Consider the following 16,004-nt stretch of genomic DNA (forward strand, 5'->3'; position numbering starts at 1 on the left):
GGTGACGCTTCTTCTTCCCCGCTGCTGCCCCGGAGGCTTCCCCCGTGTTCCTCTTGCGCGGCGAAACGGAGAGGGACCCGTGCGCCGTCTTCCCGGCTGCTCCGACGCTGAACGGGAAAACCATCTTCCTCTTCCCCGGCGACCGCGCGCGTCCGGAAGAATCCAGATCGCTCTCGACCTTGATCGTGACCGAACGACCTTGGCCGCTGCCGCCGGCTCCGCTCTCTCCCGTCGCCGCGCAGCCCGCCGGCGCCCCCCGGTGGCCGTGCCGCCTCGCGAGCTTCGCGTACACGCTCGGCGACCTCCCGGCGACATCCCTCAGCAGCGCGCGCCGCCGCGCGACGTCCAGCCGCCGCCAGAGGGCGCCCGCCTCGCTCAGGTCGGCGGCGACGGCGGCGACGGCGGCGGGCGAGGACGCGTCGACGACGACGACGGGCGACGACGTGCCAGGGTGCTGCGTAGCGGTGTGCCTGACGACGCGCGCCGCGGTGTCGCCGCGGTAGCTGCAGCTCGCGCACCCGGCGGGCCGGTAGTCATGGTGACGCATCACGTGGAGGCGCGCGGCTGACTCGTGAGGGATGCAGCAGTCGCAGCGCGCGCAGTAGTACAGCGGCGCCACCTGCTGGGTGGCGAGGTGGTCGATCTTCTCCTCGAGCGAGCGGTACCTCTCCATGGAATCATTCCCTTCTCTCCCGGGGTCAACCCCCTCCTCCTGGGTGTCGCCGCGTTCCTTCCCGGAACTATACTTCTTCGGAGAGCCGTCGTTCCGGGAATGGTCCTTGTTTAGGAAATCGTCATTCCGGGAACGATTCTTCGGGGAACCGTCCTTCCTGGAACTACCCTTCTTCCGGGAACCGTCATTCCAGGAATGATCCTTCTTCCGGGAACCATTATTCCAGGAACTATTCTTCTTCCGGGAACCGTCCTCGGGCTGGGAGGTACCCCGTAGAAGGACAAACTCCCGCTGGGATCCTTCCCCGGGAGAAGGCTCAGCATGCTGCGACGGACCAACCTCTGCCAGGGATAGATCCTCTCTGGGTGGATCACCAGGGAATGGATCCTCGGGATGCAGACACGGCATCTCCAGATTCGACGGGAGGAGATTCCGGACGGTGACGGACGCTGGGTCCCGGCCCGGATGAGCTGCTTCCTGGTGGGCGGCCATGCTCGCTGGCGACGCCTCGCAGCGACTGAAACAAGAGCACGTACAGAATTTTAGCGAGCTTCTTTCGGATTCCCCTTTCCTCCTGTCACTTACTTTCGCTCTCTTTCCTGCTGCTCCCTTTCCATTAGTTCGCCCAATCCCGTAACACCCTACCCTCTGTTTTGCATCTTTCCTCCATTCTTCATATCAGATTTTTGACCTCATGTCAACAACCTTTTCCAAATCGCTGATCCTTCTCTCATTACCTGTTGCCCTCCTAACATCTTACCTTCCCCGACACCCCGCTCTCACTTCCCCTTACTTTTTCCATACACCCCACCCTTCTTTCCCCTTACTTTTCCCATACACCCCACCCTTATTTCCCCTTACTTTTTCCCTACACCCCACCCTTCCTTCCCCTTACTTCGTCCATACTCTCCACTTTCGTCTTACCTCGCCTCCCTTGCGAGCCTCCCTCACCCTGCCCGTACACACACAACCGTCCTTTTCCCTCCAACACCCTCCCCTCCCCTGCCCTCCCCTCTGACACCCTCCCTCTCCTGCCATCCTCCCTCGCTCTGCCCTCACACGCCTCATTATACTTTCCCCCACCTCCCCCCACACACCCCACCCTCCGTTCCTCTCACCTCCCCTCTCTCTCCTGCCAGGCTTTCCCCTCCCCTGCCAGCCTTCCTCCCCCTTCCTCTTACCTGCAGTAGGAGCACGATAGCAAAGTGCTGCCATGGAGTTTCATGTGATGACGGCGAGGGCAAACGTGACTCGTCGTCTTCTCGGAACAATGACTGCGGAAAAAAGATGGGGAAGGGTGATGTAAACAGAACCCCGACAACAAGGACAACAACAACAACAACAACAACAACAACAAAAGCATCGGCGGCAGCAGCAACAACAAAAACAACCCTGACAACAACAACAACGCGCGCGCACGCACGCACGCACGCACGCACGCACGCACGCACGCACACACACACACACACACACACACACACCTCCCCCACACACAAACGCGCACGCGCACGCGCATGCACACGCACACGCACACGCACACGCACCCGCACACGCACACGCACACGCACACGCACACGCACACACGCACACACACACACACAATAATTAATCTGTTACAACAACAACAACAACAAAAACAACAACAAAAACAACCTTGACAACATCAACAACTAGAGCACTCGGAGAGCACAGACCTCCGCCAAGGCAGCTAAATTCTCTTAATGTAAAATTTCTTATTAATTAATTTATTAATTAAGTGAAAAAATTAATTAATTAATTAATTAATTAAATAATTAATTGGATCCGGATTAGTGCGAGCGTGCAGGTGAGGGAGGACTGTGGTTGCCCCTTAGCCTGTGGTTGCGTGTTTGTAAGTCTACAGCCAGCGCACCTATCGGAAGAGAACTGAAACGTGCATGGTAACACACAAACACACAAACCAACACTCAAAGACACGCCGGTGAAAACATAACCTCCGCCAAGCCCCTGGCGGAGGTAATAAAAACAAAAAGAACAGCAAATACAACCCTATCAACAACATCAACAACAATAACAGTAACAACAGCAGCAACAGCAGCAGAAACCACAACAACAATAAAAACAACAACACACATAAACCCGACAATATACATACACACACACGCACGCACACACAACACACGCACGCGCGCGCACACATGCAATAACGCACCCACACCAATGCAAATGCACACACAAACATGAGCACGCACACACCACACACGCACGCGCGCACGCACGCACACACACACTCGCACGCGTACGCACGCACGCACACACATACACACAATACGTACACACACACGCACGCGCACGCACACGCACACGCACACGCACACGCACACGCACACGCACGCACACACGCACAATACATACTCACACACGCACACGCACACACACACACGCACGCACACACGCACGTACGCACGCACGCACACATACTTACGCGCAGCTGAAGCTTGTGGCGCGGCAGTGCAGCATGCACACGTGTATTATGAACACGTCTCCATCGTCCGTCACGTACTTGCAGCCGTCGACGAGACAGCGGTATGACGGCCGCTCTACGTACGCGTATCGCACCGCGGCGCCCTCTGGTGCGCTTATCTGCGCGGCGCCCTGTCGCGTGGCGCCCTCTGGTGCGCTCGTCTGCGCGGCGCCCTCTTGTGGGCTGGTCTGTGCAGCGCCCTTTGGTGTACTCGTCTGTGCAGCGCCCTCTTGTGGGTGTGTCGACTCCGCGCCCCCTTGTGGGTCGGTCCGTGCGGCGCCCCCTTGTGGGTCGGTCCATGCGGCGCCCCCTTGCGGGTCGGTCCGTGCGGCGCCTCCTTGTGGGTCGGTCCTTGCGGCGCCCCCTTGTGGGTCAGTCCGTGCGGCGCCCCGTTGTGGGTCGGTCCCTGCAGAACCCCCTTCTGGGTCGGTCCGCGCGGCGCCCCCTTGTGGGTCAGTCTGTGTGGCACCCTCTAGTAGGTCGGAACATGTGGTGCCCTCTAGTGGCTCGGTCCATGTAGCGCCATCTAGTGGTCGGGTACGAGCCACTCCCTCTAGCGTGACAGTCTGCGCCTTAGGCGCCGGCTTGGCCATCTTCAGTTTCACAACAAGTTTTCCTTTCTTCTTCTTCTCCGTCGCATTTTTCCTGTTGGTCGAAGCACAATTCTTCGGATTTTTCCCGTTGGTCGAGGCACAATTCTTCTGATGTTCTCCGTTGGTCGAGGAACAATTCTTCTGATTTTCCCCGTTGGTTGAGGAACAATTCTTCGGATTTTCCCCGTTGGTCGAGGCACAATTCTTGCTGTTAGGCGAGGCAAGACTTTTCGAAATGTTCCCGTCGAGCGAGTTGCGATTTTTCCCATCGCCCGCTCCGGGCACGATGCGACCACGCGGCGGCGGCAGCAGCACGTCACCAGGTGGCGCCCGCGGGGACAGTCCGTCGGAGGGATGCACCGGAGCGCGAGCAACGTCCGCGGCCGCCTCTGTCGCCGCGGCAACGGGATGCTCGTGCGCGGTTGTCGCGGCGATGGCAGGAGGCTGCGGGCTCGCTAGCTCCCTCTTTATGAGCATCAGCAGCGGATCGTCTGCGTCGTCGTCCATCGCCCCGCCAGGTGGCGCCGTGGTGGCGCCAGACGGCGCCGCTGCAGTAGCGCTTCCTGCCCCAGAGGCAGATGGCGCCACCACGTCAGCGATCTCCTTTGCCGTCGCATTCATAGGTGGCGCTGTGGATTCGACGGCCGCTGTCACGCTACCAGAGGGTGCTGCTGCATGCGACGTTCCACCAGGTGGCGCCGATGCATCACCAGGTGGCGCCGGCGTGTTTTGCGGCGACGCGCTGATCACCTGACCGTCGCGGCAGACGGCGACGACGCTGACGCCGAATCGCCGCTGAAGATCCCGCAGCTCCTCGTGCAGCGACGTGGCGCCCCCTGGCGGCAGCGACTGGCCGCCGCTCGTCACACCGTGGCTCTGCTTAGCAGACTCCCCCTCCTCCTCATCCTTCTTCTTCTTCTCTTTCTTGGCCTCCTCGTTCTTCTCCACCACCTCCTCCTCGTCGCATTTTTCCTGCTTAATGGCAACGCTGTCCGCTGGCAATGCTCCTGTCGATGACGTCATGGGGTCGCGACCTGCACCTGTCGATGACGTCATGGGGTCGCGACCTGCATCTGTCGATGACACCATTGGCTCGCGACCTGCACCTGTCGATGACGTCATGGGGTCGGGACCTGCAGCTGTCAATGACATCACGGGGTCGCAACCTGCACCTGTTGATGTCATCATGGGGTCACGACCTGCACCTGTCAATGACGTCATGGGGTCGCGACCTGTACCTGTCGATGACGTCATGGGGTCGCGACCTGCGTCTGTCGATGACATCATGGGGTCGCGGCCTGCAGCTATCAATGACGTCATAGGGTCGCGACCTGCATCTGTCGCTGACATCACGGGCTTGCGACCTGCATCTGTCGATGACGTCATGGGGTCACGACCTGCAGCTATCGATGACGTCATAGGGTCGCGACATGCAGCTATCGATGACATCATAGGGTCGCAACCTGCAGCTATCGATGACGTCATAGGGTCGCGACTTGCAGCTATCGATGATGTCATAGGGTCGCGACCTGCAGCTATCAATGACGTCATAGGGTCACGACCTCCTCTCCTCTCTGTCATCGTGGCATCGTAATCGGCGGCTGCCTGCGATGTCGCGGGGTCAGGATTCGGAGCTGCTGCTGCTGCTGCTGCTGCTGCTGCTGCCGGCGCCGTCATGTCAGCACTCTCTGTCTTTATCTGTGATATTGCGAGATCGCGCTCCGGAGCCGCGCGAAACGATGTCACGTCAGCGACAATCTCGGGCGACCCCGTGACCTCTGGTGACCCCGTGATGTCAACAATTTTCGGCAACCAGATGACCTCGTCATCTGCTATCTCCGGTGACCCCGCGACCTCGGCCGGCATCGTCGTCGAGAACACGTCGACAATCGACACTGACGCGTCGCACGTAGCCGACGGTGACGCCGTTGCCGTGACGACACCCGTCGTCGTCTCCGCCGCAGGAGAGGAGGCACGGCGCCGCCGCATCTCGTCGTTGTCGGCGACTTTACTTCCAATGTCGCTGATCTGTGCTGTCGGCCAGGTAGGTGGCGCCACCGCGCGAGGGTGGGAGCGTGCATCCGCTGCCACGCGGGAGGAAGGCCGGGGGGCGGGAGCAGGCAGTAGTTGGGTGGGGGCGGTCCCCGGTGGTGGGAGCAGGCAGGATCTGGGTGGGGGCGGCCCAAGGGGGTGGGAGCGGCAGGATTTGGGTGGGGCGTTCCACGGTGCGGTGGAGCGGGCAGGATTTGGGCAAGCCTCACGCTCGCACCCTGTGACTGCCACCGCTGTTCCATGCTGCAAGTGCGGCCGCCCACCCCGGTTGTTGGTAGCCTTGGCCCTATCCTGGTTCGCCGTCGTCCTATCCTGGTTCGCCGTCGTCCTATCATTGTTTGCCGTGGGCCTATCATTGTTCGCCGTGGGCCTAGCATGGTTTGCCGTCGTCCTAGCTTGCGATGCCGGAGTGTTGGTAAAATTCGACCAGTAGTTGGAAGGCGCCACAGTAGCATGGGTGGCAGCAGCAGAGGTGGCAGCGGCATAGGTGGCAGCGGCGGTGTAGTAGGGGGCGCTGGCGGCGGGGCGAGACGGCCACGCGGTGGATTCTATTGCATTGTACCAGGATGTGTTTGTAGAATTGTAGTGAGCGTTTGGAGCATTAGCAACTGGGTTTGCGGCATGGGAAAGTCTGTTCGTAGCAGATGGTGGTATCATTGTATTGTACCAGGATGTGTTTGTACCATCGGAGTACGTGTTTAGAGCATTGGTGGCTGTGTTTACAGCATGGGAGAGTGTTTTTGTAACGTAGGACGGTGTGTTTGTATTGTAGACAGCTGTATTTGTAGTGTGGGAAAGTGTGTTTGTATCATAGGGCGCGACGTTCATATTGTACCATTCATCGAGTGTGTTTGCAGCATAAGCTGGTGTGTTTGTACCATAAGGTGGCGCCACCGCACCATAATCAAGTGCATTTGTACCATAAGGTAGCGCCACCTCACGACAATCGGGTGCATTTGTACCATAAGATGGCGCCACTGCAGGATAACGGTGCGCGTTAGCGGCATGAGAGGGCGCCACATTAGCACGTTGACTCGCGGGAATCGCGCGGGCCGCTGCCGCCGCCGCGACGCCACGCAGCGGCCAGTTTGCAGGGACGACACCGTCGCGAGGGGGCGCCACCCACACCGTGCACTCGGGGCTCGTCAGCACGACAGCTGCGGCGGCGCCGATCATCTGCAGCTTCGCCCACGTCGTCAAATTATCTATCCCGCCGCCATCCCCGCGCCGCAAGAACGAACACTTCTGCCACACAGCGTCATTGTCGCCGCCAGAGGGCGGCACCGCCGCACGCTCGTACATGAGGAGCGGCGCGAGCGTGTGCGCGCTCCGCACGTGCGCCGCCATCTCGCCCGGCGACGGCCGACCGCGCGCGCAGTACACGCACTGCCACGCGTCGATCTCGCCGCACGTCGCCAGGTGGCGCCGCACCACGTCCGCCGACGTGTCGATGGGGAGGCGGCAGCCGCAGGCAATTTTACTCCCGAGGTGGCGCTCGCAGGCGTGCGTGGCATAATCAGCGACGCGCGTGTACTCCCTGCCGCAGCAGAAGAGTAGCGCCGCACACGCCCGCACATCCCCCAGGCGGCGCCCCACGACGATCCACGTTCGCACGTCGTCGCGCGGGTCCGCCGGGTGCCGCCACTGAGGGGCGCCGCCGCTGCACGCCGCGCACTCGCACGCTGCCAGCGGCGCATGCGCGTCAACCATGTGCTCGGCGAGAGAGGTCGCAGTCGCGTGCAACTCGAAGCAGTAGGGGCACGGCAGCGCCCCCTGCGCCGCCGCGTGAGCGCCCTCTATATGCAGCACGAAGTCAAGCTCAGACCTTCCGCCCGGGAAAGCGGCGCAGTTGGCGACGACACAGCGGAAGAACGGCTGTTCGCAGGAGGGCAGAATCCGGCATAATCCCGTCGCGCTCATCCATGCGAGCGCCCGCTCCGCCAATTCCATCCGCCTCTCTTCCCCTCCTCCGCGACTGCTCGAGATCGTCGCGTTCATGCTGCCGCCGGCGGCGCTCTCTGTCAGCGCATCCAAGACCATGTCAACCAGGTCTGCGCGTGACGTTTCGTCGTCTGAGCCACCAGGGGGCGCGGGGGGGTGCATGGCGGCGATGTGCTCGAGGAGGGTGGAGACGGGGGTGAAGCTGAGGCTGCACCAGTAACAAGCGAACAGGGCGTCGGAGCCGTGGCGACACAGCAGGTGGTTGTGGAAGTTCGACTCCCCCTCAGCGACGTAATTCTTGCAGGACACGCACGGGAAGCGGCTGCGGCGAGGCAAGGAAGCGGTCGCCACGGCAACGTCCGTCGTCGTCGTCGTCGTCGTCGGGGACTGCAGAGGCGGCGTCTCGCCGTGCCGCGTCTCGGCCGGCGTCTCGGCCGTGGCCTCCCGCCCGGGCGTGGGTTCGTTCATCGCTCCTCCGCTGATTTCGTTCTCGATGCCAACTTCTTCTTCCACGACAACGTGTTCGGTGGTGTCGCGGAGACGTTCGCTTGTTGTTGTGGATGCGTCGCCTGATGCGTCGCTGCATGCATCTTTTTGGAGCAAGGTCGTATCACAGAGAAGTTCGCTTGTTGTGGGCACGTCGAGTGGTGCGTCTTTGTGTAGTGAGGTAGTGTCACAGAGACGTTTGCTTGTTGTGGGCACGTCGAGTGATGCGTCTTTGTGTAGTGAGGTAGTGTCACAGAGACGTTCGCTTGTTGTGGGCGCGTCGAGTGGTGCGTCTTTGTGTAGTGAGGTAGTGTCACAGAGACGTTCGCTTGTTGTGGGCACGTCGACTGATGCGTCTTGGTGGAGCGAGGGCGTGTCACAGAGATGTTCGCTTGTTGTGGGCGCGTCGACCGATGCGTCGCTGCATGCGTCTTTGTGCAACGTGGTCGCGTCGGAGAGACGTTCGCTTGTCCTTGTGGGCGCGTCGACCGATGCGTCGCCGCTTGCGTCTTTGTGGAGCGTGGTTGTGTCGTAGAGACGTTCGCTTGTTGTTGTGGGTGCGTCGACTGATGTGTAGCTGCATGTATCTTTGTGGAGCAAGGTAGTCTCATAGAGATGTTCGCTTGTTGTGGGCACGTCGACCGATGCGTCGCTGTGCACATCTTTGTGGAGCGAGGTCGTGTCATAGAGATGTTCGCTTGTCGCTGTCGCGACGTCGCTGACCTCAGACTTCTCAATGCAAGCTTGCTTTGTGATGCAAGCTTCCTTTTCGATGCAAGCTTCCTTCTCAACGCAAGCCTCCCTCTCGATAGTATTGCAAGCCTCCCTCTCGCAAGCCTCTTCCGAAACCTTAGTCTCTCCGCCAGCTTGTCCCGCGGGGATCAGAGGAAGGGGAGCGGCAACTTTCCCGTCCGACAGCGGCACCTCTCTCAGCTTCGGCACCTTTCCGGGCGCGTTGCCGCGGCAAAGCCGCACATGCTGCTCCGCGCCCGCCGCATCCACCTTGACGACCCCGCACGCCGTGCACTCGTACATCGTGTCCAGGCGTCCCGCCGCCTCGCCTCCGCCGCCGCGCTCCACCGCCGCCGCGTCGCGCCGCCCCGGGTGCCGGTCCATGCAGTGTTCAACGACCTCCGCGCTCCGGTTCGCGGGGAAGCGGCACAGCGAGCAGGAGAAGATGTACTCGCCCGTGTGCGAGCGCACGTGCCAGCGCAGCCGGTCCACGCTCGAGTACGCCGCCACGCAGTAGCGGCAGCGCCACTGCGCCGCGCCCCGAGTCGTCGTCGTCGTCGTCGCCGCGGTCGATGGCAGCTGCGAGGGCGCATCGGCGTCACCGTGGACGATGTACGCGTGACGCACGAGCGACACGTGACGCGATGTCGCGTAGCGACAGAGGGCGCAGCGGTAGCCGGCGTTTGCTTCGTACGGTCGCTCGTCTCTGGCGATTATTTTTTTGTCAACGCGTCGTTTCGGTTTCTTCGTTATGTTATAATGATCATTACACTGATCGTCATCTTTACCATCTTTGGCCACGTTATTTCTCACTTCGCGGTCGTTCGCATCTCGACCCGCCGGCATATCGTCTCTCAGTCCACAGTCAACAGCGGATTTGTCGCTCGCGTCAACACATCCAGACACGCGGTCTCTCCTTTCGTGGCATCTCCTGCAATCATCTCTCGCGTCCGAATTTTGACGTCCACTCGATATCATCTCCGCACCTCTAGACCGACTATCTTTTCCATCCATCGTAAGCTGGTGATCGCCGTGCTTGCCATCGCTCCTTTCCACGTCCCTGGCTTCCTTCTCTCTCTCCTCGGAAGATGTCGATAAGCTTCTCTCGCGGTTCTCTCTGGCGTATCGTCGATAGAGAGCTTCGCCTCGCAGCCTCTTCGCAGCGGGGCGGTGATCGGGCGACGAGTCGCCGCGGCGACGCTTGCCCGCGGCGTTGCCGTCGGACGACGCGTGGCGCGCTGTGTACTCGCCGTACGTAGTCCAGTACGTACGCCAGTCCACCGCTAAAGGTCCGCTGCCGTTGCTGCTGCCGTCGCCGCCCGCCATCCTGCTCCCGGGATGATCGCTCCCTCGGATCGATCCCGTCTGGGAATCGTTCGCCACAGCGAGGGGAGAGTTCGTCGTCGGCGTTCGGAATGCGTCCGGGATCCGGGATTCCTCGTCCGAACGCGTCCCGGTCGCCGCGCACGTTCCCGGCGCTTTCGCATCGGACGACAGATCGTCCTGACCCAGCATCGCCTTGAGAAGCGAGTTCGTCGTCGGAGGCACCAGGGCGTTGTCGCGGCAACGGGACGCGTCGCCGTTGGAAACGTCCGCCGACCCTCCGGCAGTGTCTCTCTCCCGCCGCTCCGCATTCAACATCGCCTTGAAGGTCGTCACTGAGGTCGCGTTCGAGGTTGCGTTCGAGGTCGCGTTCGAGGTTGTGTTGCAGCCTGCCTCCGGTTCACGTGCGACAACGTCCAGGTACCACTGTATGTACGTGTACTCCGGCCGCAGATCACAGACGCCGGCCGCCGGACAGGACAAGCGGTCAAGACCAGAAAACGACGCGACGTCCTCCACGGGGGGCACCACCGCGGCGGTGGCGGCGCCGTGGTAGCGTTCCGAAGGAGATTTCGGCTGGATGAGACTTGTCGCGGAGACGTGGATCTCTGCGGTCGGTCCGACGGCGGACGAGGGAGAGTAACACGGCGACTGCGGACGGTGGTGTCCTCCATCGTCTGCTGCATCGTCTGCCGACAAGTCTTCGTCACCGCAGACCGAGGTCAGACTGATCAGGCTAGAACTACGTACAGTTCTTGACACCGTATTTTGCCGATCTACTCTCGCTGTGACGATCACCGGAACTCGACTGACGAAGCTAGAACTACTATCACTCATGCTTCTTGGTAGCATATTTTGTCGATCTTGTCTTGCTGTGATGGTCATTGGCGTACTGTCTAAAGTACACTTAGACAGACCCTTGGTCCGCATGTCTTCTGCATTTTCACTGGCCGGTAGAGACGTTTGTGGGACACTATCGGGGGTACTCTGAATTCTAGTCTCTTTTATTTCTGACTTTAAATTGGCTGGTGGTTGGGAACTGTCTGGGTCCGATTGACATTCAGCCTCGAGTCCCTCTCCTTCTGGCTTTGCACTGACAAATAGTGATGTCTGCAGTGTACTGTCGCATCCACCGTGACTTGCAGCCATGGTCGATGTGGTGACCGGCTCAGATAAGTTTGTTCCACGTTTTGAACATGCAGGTGGTGATGACTGGGGGGGAAACTCTGAAGAAACCTCAGTTAAAATTTTGTGTTGGTTTGCTTCTGATTTTGAATTAGAAAGCGGTGATTTCTGTGGGAGACTCTCTGACTTGGACGTGGTGGAAGCTACGGCTTGCTCTGTTTCGCGTTTGGAAGTAGAAGGGCGAGATATCTGTGGGGTAGTCTCTGGCTTAGACTTGTTAGGAGCTTTGGCTTGCTTTGCTTCTGGTTTTGTACTAACAAGTAATGATGTCTGTATGGTACTCTCTGATTGTGCATTAGTTGGATGCTTGGCTTGCTCTGTTTCTGGCTTACTAGCAAGCTGTTGTGTCTGTGGTGTATTTTCTGCTTTGGACTTGGTTGGAGCTTTGGCTTGCTTTGTTTCTGGCTTTGCACTACCAGGCTGTGGTGTCTGTGATGTACTTTCAGATTTGGACTTGGTTGGTTCATTGGCTTGCTTTGTTACCAGTTTTGAAGTAGCAGGCTGTGGTGACTGTGGGGTACTTTCTGATTTTGACTTGACAGGAGCTTTGTGTTGTGAACTGGAGTGGTTTGGTAGTGAAGAACGTTTCGTACTCTCTGGTTTGGACTTGGTCGATGCTTTGGCTTGCTCTGTTTCTGCCTTTGAAGTAGCAGACAGTGATTTCTGTTGGGCGGTCTCTGGTTTGGACTTATTCCGAGCTTTGGGAGGCTTTACGTCTGGCTTTGTAGTAGAAGAGAGTGATGCCTGTATAGTACTGTCTGATTTTGAATTTGTTGGAGCTTGGGGTTGTTCTGTTTCTCGTTTTAAACTAGCCGTCTGTGATGCCTGTGAGGTACTCTCTGATTGTAATTTAGTTAGAGCTTTGGCTTGCTCTGTATCTGGCTTTGAACTAGTAGGCAGTGATTTCTGTGGGGTAGCCTCTGGTTTAGACTTGTTAGGAGCTTTTGCCTGTTTTGTTTCTGGCTTTGAACTAGCAGGCAGCGATTTCTGTGGGGTAATATCTGGTATGGACTTGTTAGGAGCTTTGGCTTGCTTTGCTTCTGGTTTTGTGCTAACAGGTAATGATGTCTGTATGGTACTCTCTGATTGTGCATTAGTTGGAGGGTTGCCTTGCTCTGTTTCTGGCTTACTAGCAGGCTGTGGTGGCTGTGAGGTACTTTCTGATTTGGACTTGGTTGGAGCTTTGGGTTGCTCTGTTTCTGGCTTCGATCTAGACATCTGTTGTGTCTGTGATGTACTTTCAGATTTGGACTTGGTTAGTTCATTGGCTTGCTTTGTTCCCAGTTTTGAAGTAGCAGGCTGTGGTGTTTGTGGGGTACTCTCTGATCTTGATTTGGTTCGAGCTTTGGTTTGCTCTGTTTCTGGCTTCGAACTAGACAGCTGTTGTGTCTGTGGTGTATTTTCTGATTTGGACTTGGTTGGAGCTTTGCTTGCTTTGTTTCTGGCTTCGAACTACCAGGCTGTGGTGTACTGATGATGTACTGTCAGATTGGACTTGGTTGGTTCATTGGCTTGCTTTGTTTCCAGTTTTGAAGTGACAGGCTGTGGTGGCTGTGGGGTACTTTCTGATTTTGACTTGACAGGAGCTTTGTGTTGACTGGTTTCTGGTTTTGAACTGGAGTGTTGGTTAGTGAAAGACATTTCGTACTCTCTGGTTTGGACTTGGTCGATGCTTTTGCTTGCTCTGTTTCTGCTTTGAAGTAGGCAGACAGTGATTTCTGTTGGGTGGTCTTCTGGTTTGGACTTATGCGAGCTTTGACGGCTTTACATCTGGCTTTGTAGTAGAAGACAGTGATGCCTGTCTAGTACTGTCTGATTTTGACTTTGTTGGAGCTTGTGGTTGTTCTGTTTCTGGTTTTGAACTAGCCGTCTGTGATGTCTGTGAGGTACTCTCTGATTGTGATGTAGTTGGAGTTTTGGCTTTGCCTCTGATTTCCTGGCTTTGAGCTAGTAGGCAGTGATTTCTGTGTGGTAGCCTCTGGTTTAGAGACTTGTTAGGAGCTTTGGCCTGTTTTGTTTCTGGCTTTGAACTAGCAGCAGCGATTTATGGTGCGGTAATCTCTGGTAATGGACTGGTTAGGCAGCTTTGGCTTGCTTTGCTTCTGGTTTTGTACTAGCAGGTAATGATGTCTGTATGGTGCTGTCTGATTGTGCATTAGTTGGAGACTTGGCTTGCTCTGTTTCTGGCTTACTAGCAGGCTGTGGTGGCTGTGAGGTACTTTTAGATTTGGACTTGGTTGGTTCATTGCGCCTTGCTTTGTTCCCAGTTTTGAAGTAGCAGGCTGTGGTGTTGTGGGGTACTCTCTGATGCTTGATTTGGTTCGAGCTTTGGTTTGCTGCTGCTTTCTGGCTTCGAACTAGACAGCTGTTGTGTCTGTGGTGTATTTTCTGATTTGGACTTGGTTGGAGCTTTGGCTTGCTTTGTTTCTGGCTTCGAACTACCAGGCTGTGGTGTCTGTGATGTACTGTCGATTCTGACTTGGTTGGTTCATTGGCTTGCTTGTTTCCAGTTTTTGAAGTAGCAGGCTGTGGTGGCTGTGGGTACTTTCCTGATTTGAACTTGACAGGAGCTTTGTGTTGACGGTTTCTGGTTTTGAACTGGAGGTGGTTTGGTAGTGAGAACATTTCCGTACTCTCTGGTTTGGACTTGTCATGCTTTGCTTGCTCCTGTTTCTGGCCTTTTGAAGCTAGCAGACAGTGATTTCTGTTGGGTAGTCTCTGGTTTGGACTTATGCCGAGCTTTGGAGGGCTTTACGTCTGGCTTTGTAGTAGAAGAACAGTGATGCCTGTCTAGTACTGTCTGATTTTGACTTTGTTGGAGCTTGTGGTTGTTCTGTTTCTGGTTTTGAAACTAGGCCGTCTGCTGTGATGTATCGTGAGGTACTCTCTGATTGTGATGTAGTTGAGTTTTGGCTTGCTCTGTTTCTGGCTTTAAGTGTAGGCAAGTGTTTCTGGTGTGTAGCCTCTGTTTAGACTTGTTATGGAGCTTTGCCTGGTTTGTTCTCCTGGGCTTTAACTTAGCAGGCCGCCAGACGATTTTTACTGTGCGGGTAAATCTCTGGTACTGGCCTGGTTAGGAGGCTTTGGCTTGCTTTGCTTCTGGTTTCTTATCTAGCAGGTAATGATGTCTGCTATGGTGCTGTCTGAAATTGTGCATATAGTTTGAGTGCTTTGGCTTGCTCTTGTTTCTGGCCTTAACTATGCAGGCTTGTGGTGTGCTGCTGAGGTACTTTCTGATTTGGACTTGATTGGAGCTTTGGGATTGCTCTGTTCTGGCTTGATCATAGACACATCTGGATTGTGGCTGTGATGTACTTTTAGATTTGGACATTCGGTTGGTTCATTGGCTTGCTTTGTTTCCCAGTTTGAGCGTAGCAGGCTTGTGGTGTTTTGTTTGTGAGTTACTCTCTGATTTCTTGATTTTTGGTTAGAGCTTGGTTTGCTTCTGTTTTCTGGCTTTCGAAACATAGATAGCCTGTTGTGTCTGTGGTGTATTTTCTGATTTGGACCTTGGTTGGAGCTTTGGCTTGCTTTGTTTCGCGGCTTTGAAACTACCAGGACTGCTAGGTGGCTGTGATGTACTTTCAGAATGGTTGGACTCGGCACCCCGTGTGTTCATTGGCGTTGCTGAATTCCCGTCTGAAAAGTAGGCGGCTGTGGTGCTGTGGGGGGTACTTTCTGATCTTTGACTTGACAGGAGCTTTGTGCTGACTGGTTTCTGTGTTTTGAACTGGAGTGTTCTGGCTAGTGAAGAACGGCTTTCGTACTCTGCTGGTTTGGACCTTCGTCGAGCTATTGGTTGGCCTCTGTTCCGTGCCCTTTGACAGTAGCAGAACAGGTGTTTCTGTTGGGTGGGTCTCTGGTTGGGAAGCTTATGGCCGAGCCCTTGAGAGGTTTTACGTCTGGCTTGGTGATAGAAGACAGCGATGCCTGTCTTGTACTGTCTGATTTTGACTTTTTTGGAGCCTTGGGGTTGCTCTGCTTTTGGTGGTTTGTGGAGACTGAGGCCGTCTGTGATGTCTGTGGAGGTACTCTCTGATTGTGATTTAGTTGGAGGCTTTGGCTTGCTGCTGTTTCTGGCTTTGAACTAGTAGGCAGGAATTTGCTGGTGGGGGCGGTAGCCTCTGGGTTTAGACTGGGTTAGAAGCTGCTTTGGCCAGTTTGTGTTCTAGCTTTGAACTAGCAGGCAGCGATTGGTCTGTGGGTAATCTCGTTGGTATGAACGTTGTGTAGGAGTTTGCTTGTGGTTGTGTTCTGGCCTTTGAACTAGTAGGCAGCTATTTCTGTGGGTAGTCTCGTTGGTTTGCCCTGTATCAGAAGCTTTCGAAGAGTGTGCTGTGTTCTGGCTGTTGTACTAGAGCACGCCAGGCGAATGTCTGCGCGCCCGAGTTACTTGATTTGGACTTAGGTTTGGAGTTGTGTGTTGCGCCTGTCAATTGCGCTTTCTGCAGTTGTGGCCAGTGGTACCTGTGGGCGTAGAGGACTCTGTTTAAAACGTATGTGCAGCTTTAGGCCT

At 56.6% G+C, this 16,004-nt stretch overlaps 2 protein-coding genes across 2 annotated transcripts in view; both read right to left on the bottom strand.

Moving 5' to 3' along the window:
- Window positions 1–318: 318 nt before the first annotated feature.
- LOC106816853 lies at window positions 319–12,911 on the bottom strand. Its single transcript, XM_014821493.1, has 7 exons — window positions 12,598–12,911; window positions 7,503–11,799; window positions 4,975–7,358; window positions 3,138–4,908; window positions 1,855–1,947; window positions 417–1,190; window positions 319–370 (listed from the first exon to the last, which is right to left on the bottom strand). Exons 1-7 carry the CDS (start codon window positions 12,704–12,706, stop codon window positions 319–321), a joined length of 9,480 nt encoding a protein of 3,159 aa, XP_014676979.1. The 5' UTR covers window positions 12,707–12,911.
- Window positions 12,912–15,801: 2,890 nt separating this feature from the next.
- Window positions 15,802–16,004, bottom strand: part of LOC106816854 — a 5,570-nt gene continuing 5,367 nt past the window's right edge. The window contains exon 5 of the mRNA XM_014821494.1: window positions 15,802–15,955. Coding sequence (XP_014676980.1) covers window positions 15,802–15,955 — 154 coding nt within the window. The remainder of the gene's footprint in view (window positions 15,956–16,004) is intronic.

Source organism: Priapulus caudatus, unplaced genomic scaffold, assembly GCF_000485595.1.
Source record: "Priapulus caudatus unplaced genomic scaffold, Priapulus_caudatus-5.0.1 Scaffold1508, whole genome shotgun sequence".
Taxonomy (NCBI): Eukaryota; Metazoa; Priapulida; class Priapulimorpha; order Priapulimorphida; family Priapulidae; genus Priapulus; species Priapulus caudatus.

Bases quoted from the DNA above. Each gene is read 5' to 3' on its own strand.
- LOC106816853 (XM_014821493.1), bottom strand. From the start codon at position 12,706: ATGTCTAGATCGAAGCCAGAAACAGAGCAACCCAAAGCTCCAACCAAG. The intron at 7,359-7,502 runs GTGCGAGTGCGC...CTGCTGCGGCAG, and splicing joins GCGCATGCGCCGCTGGCAGC to GGAGTACACGCGCGTCGCTG. The intron at 4,909-4,974 runs GTGCAGGTCGTG...TGTCATTGACAG, and splicing joins CCCCATGACGTCATTGACAG to CTGCAGGTCCCGACCCCATG.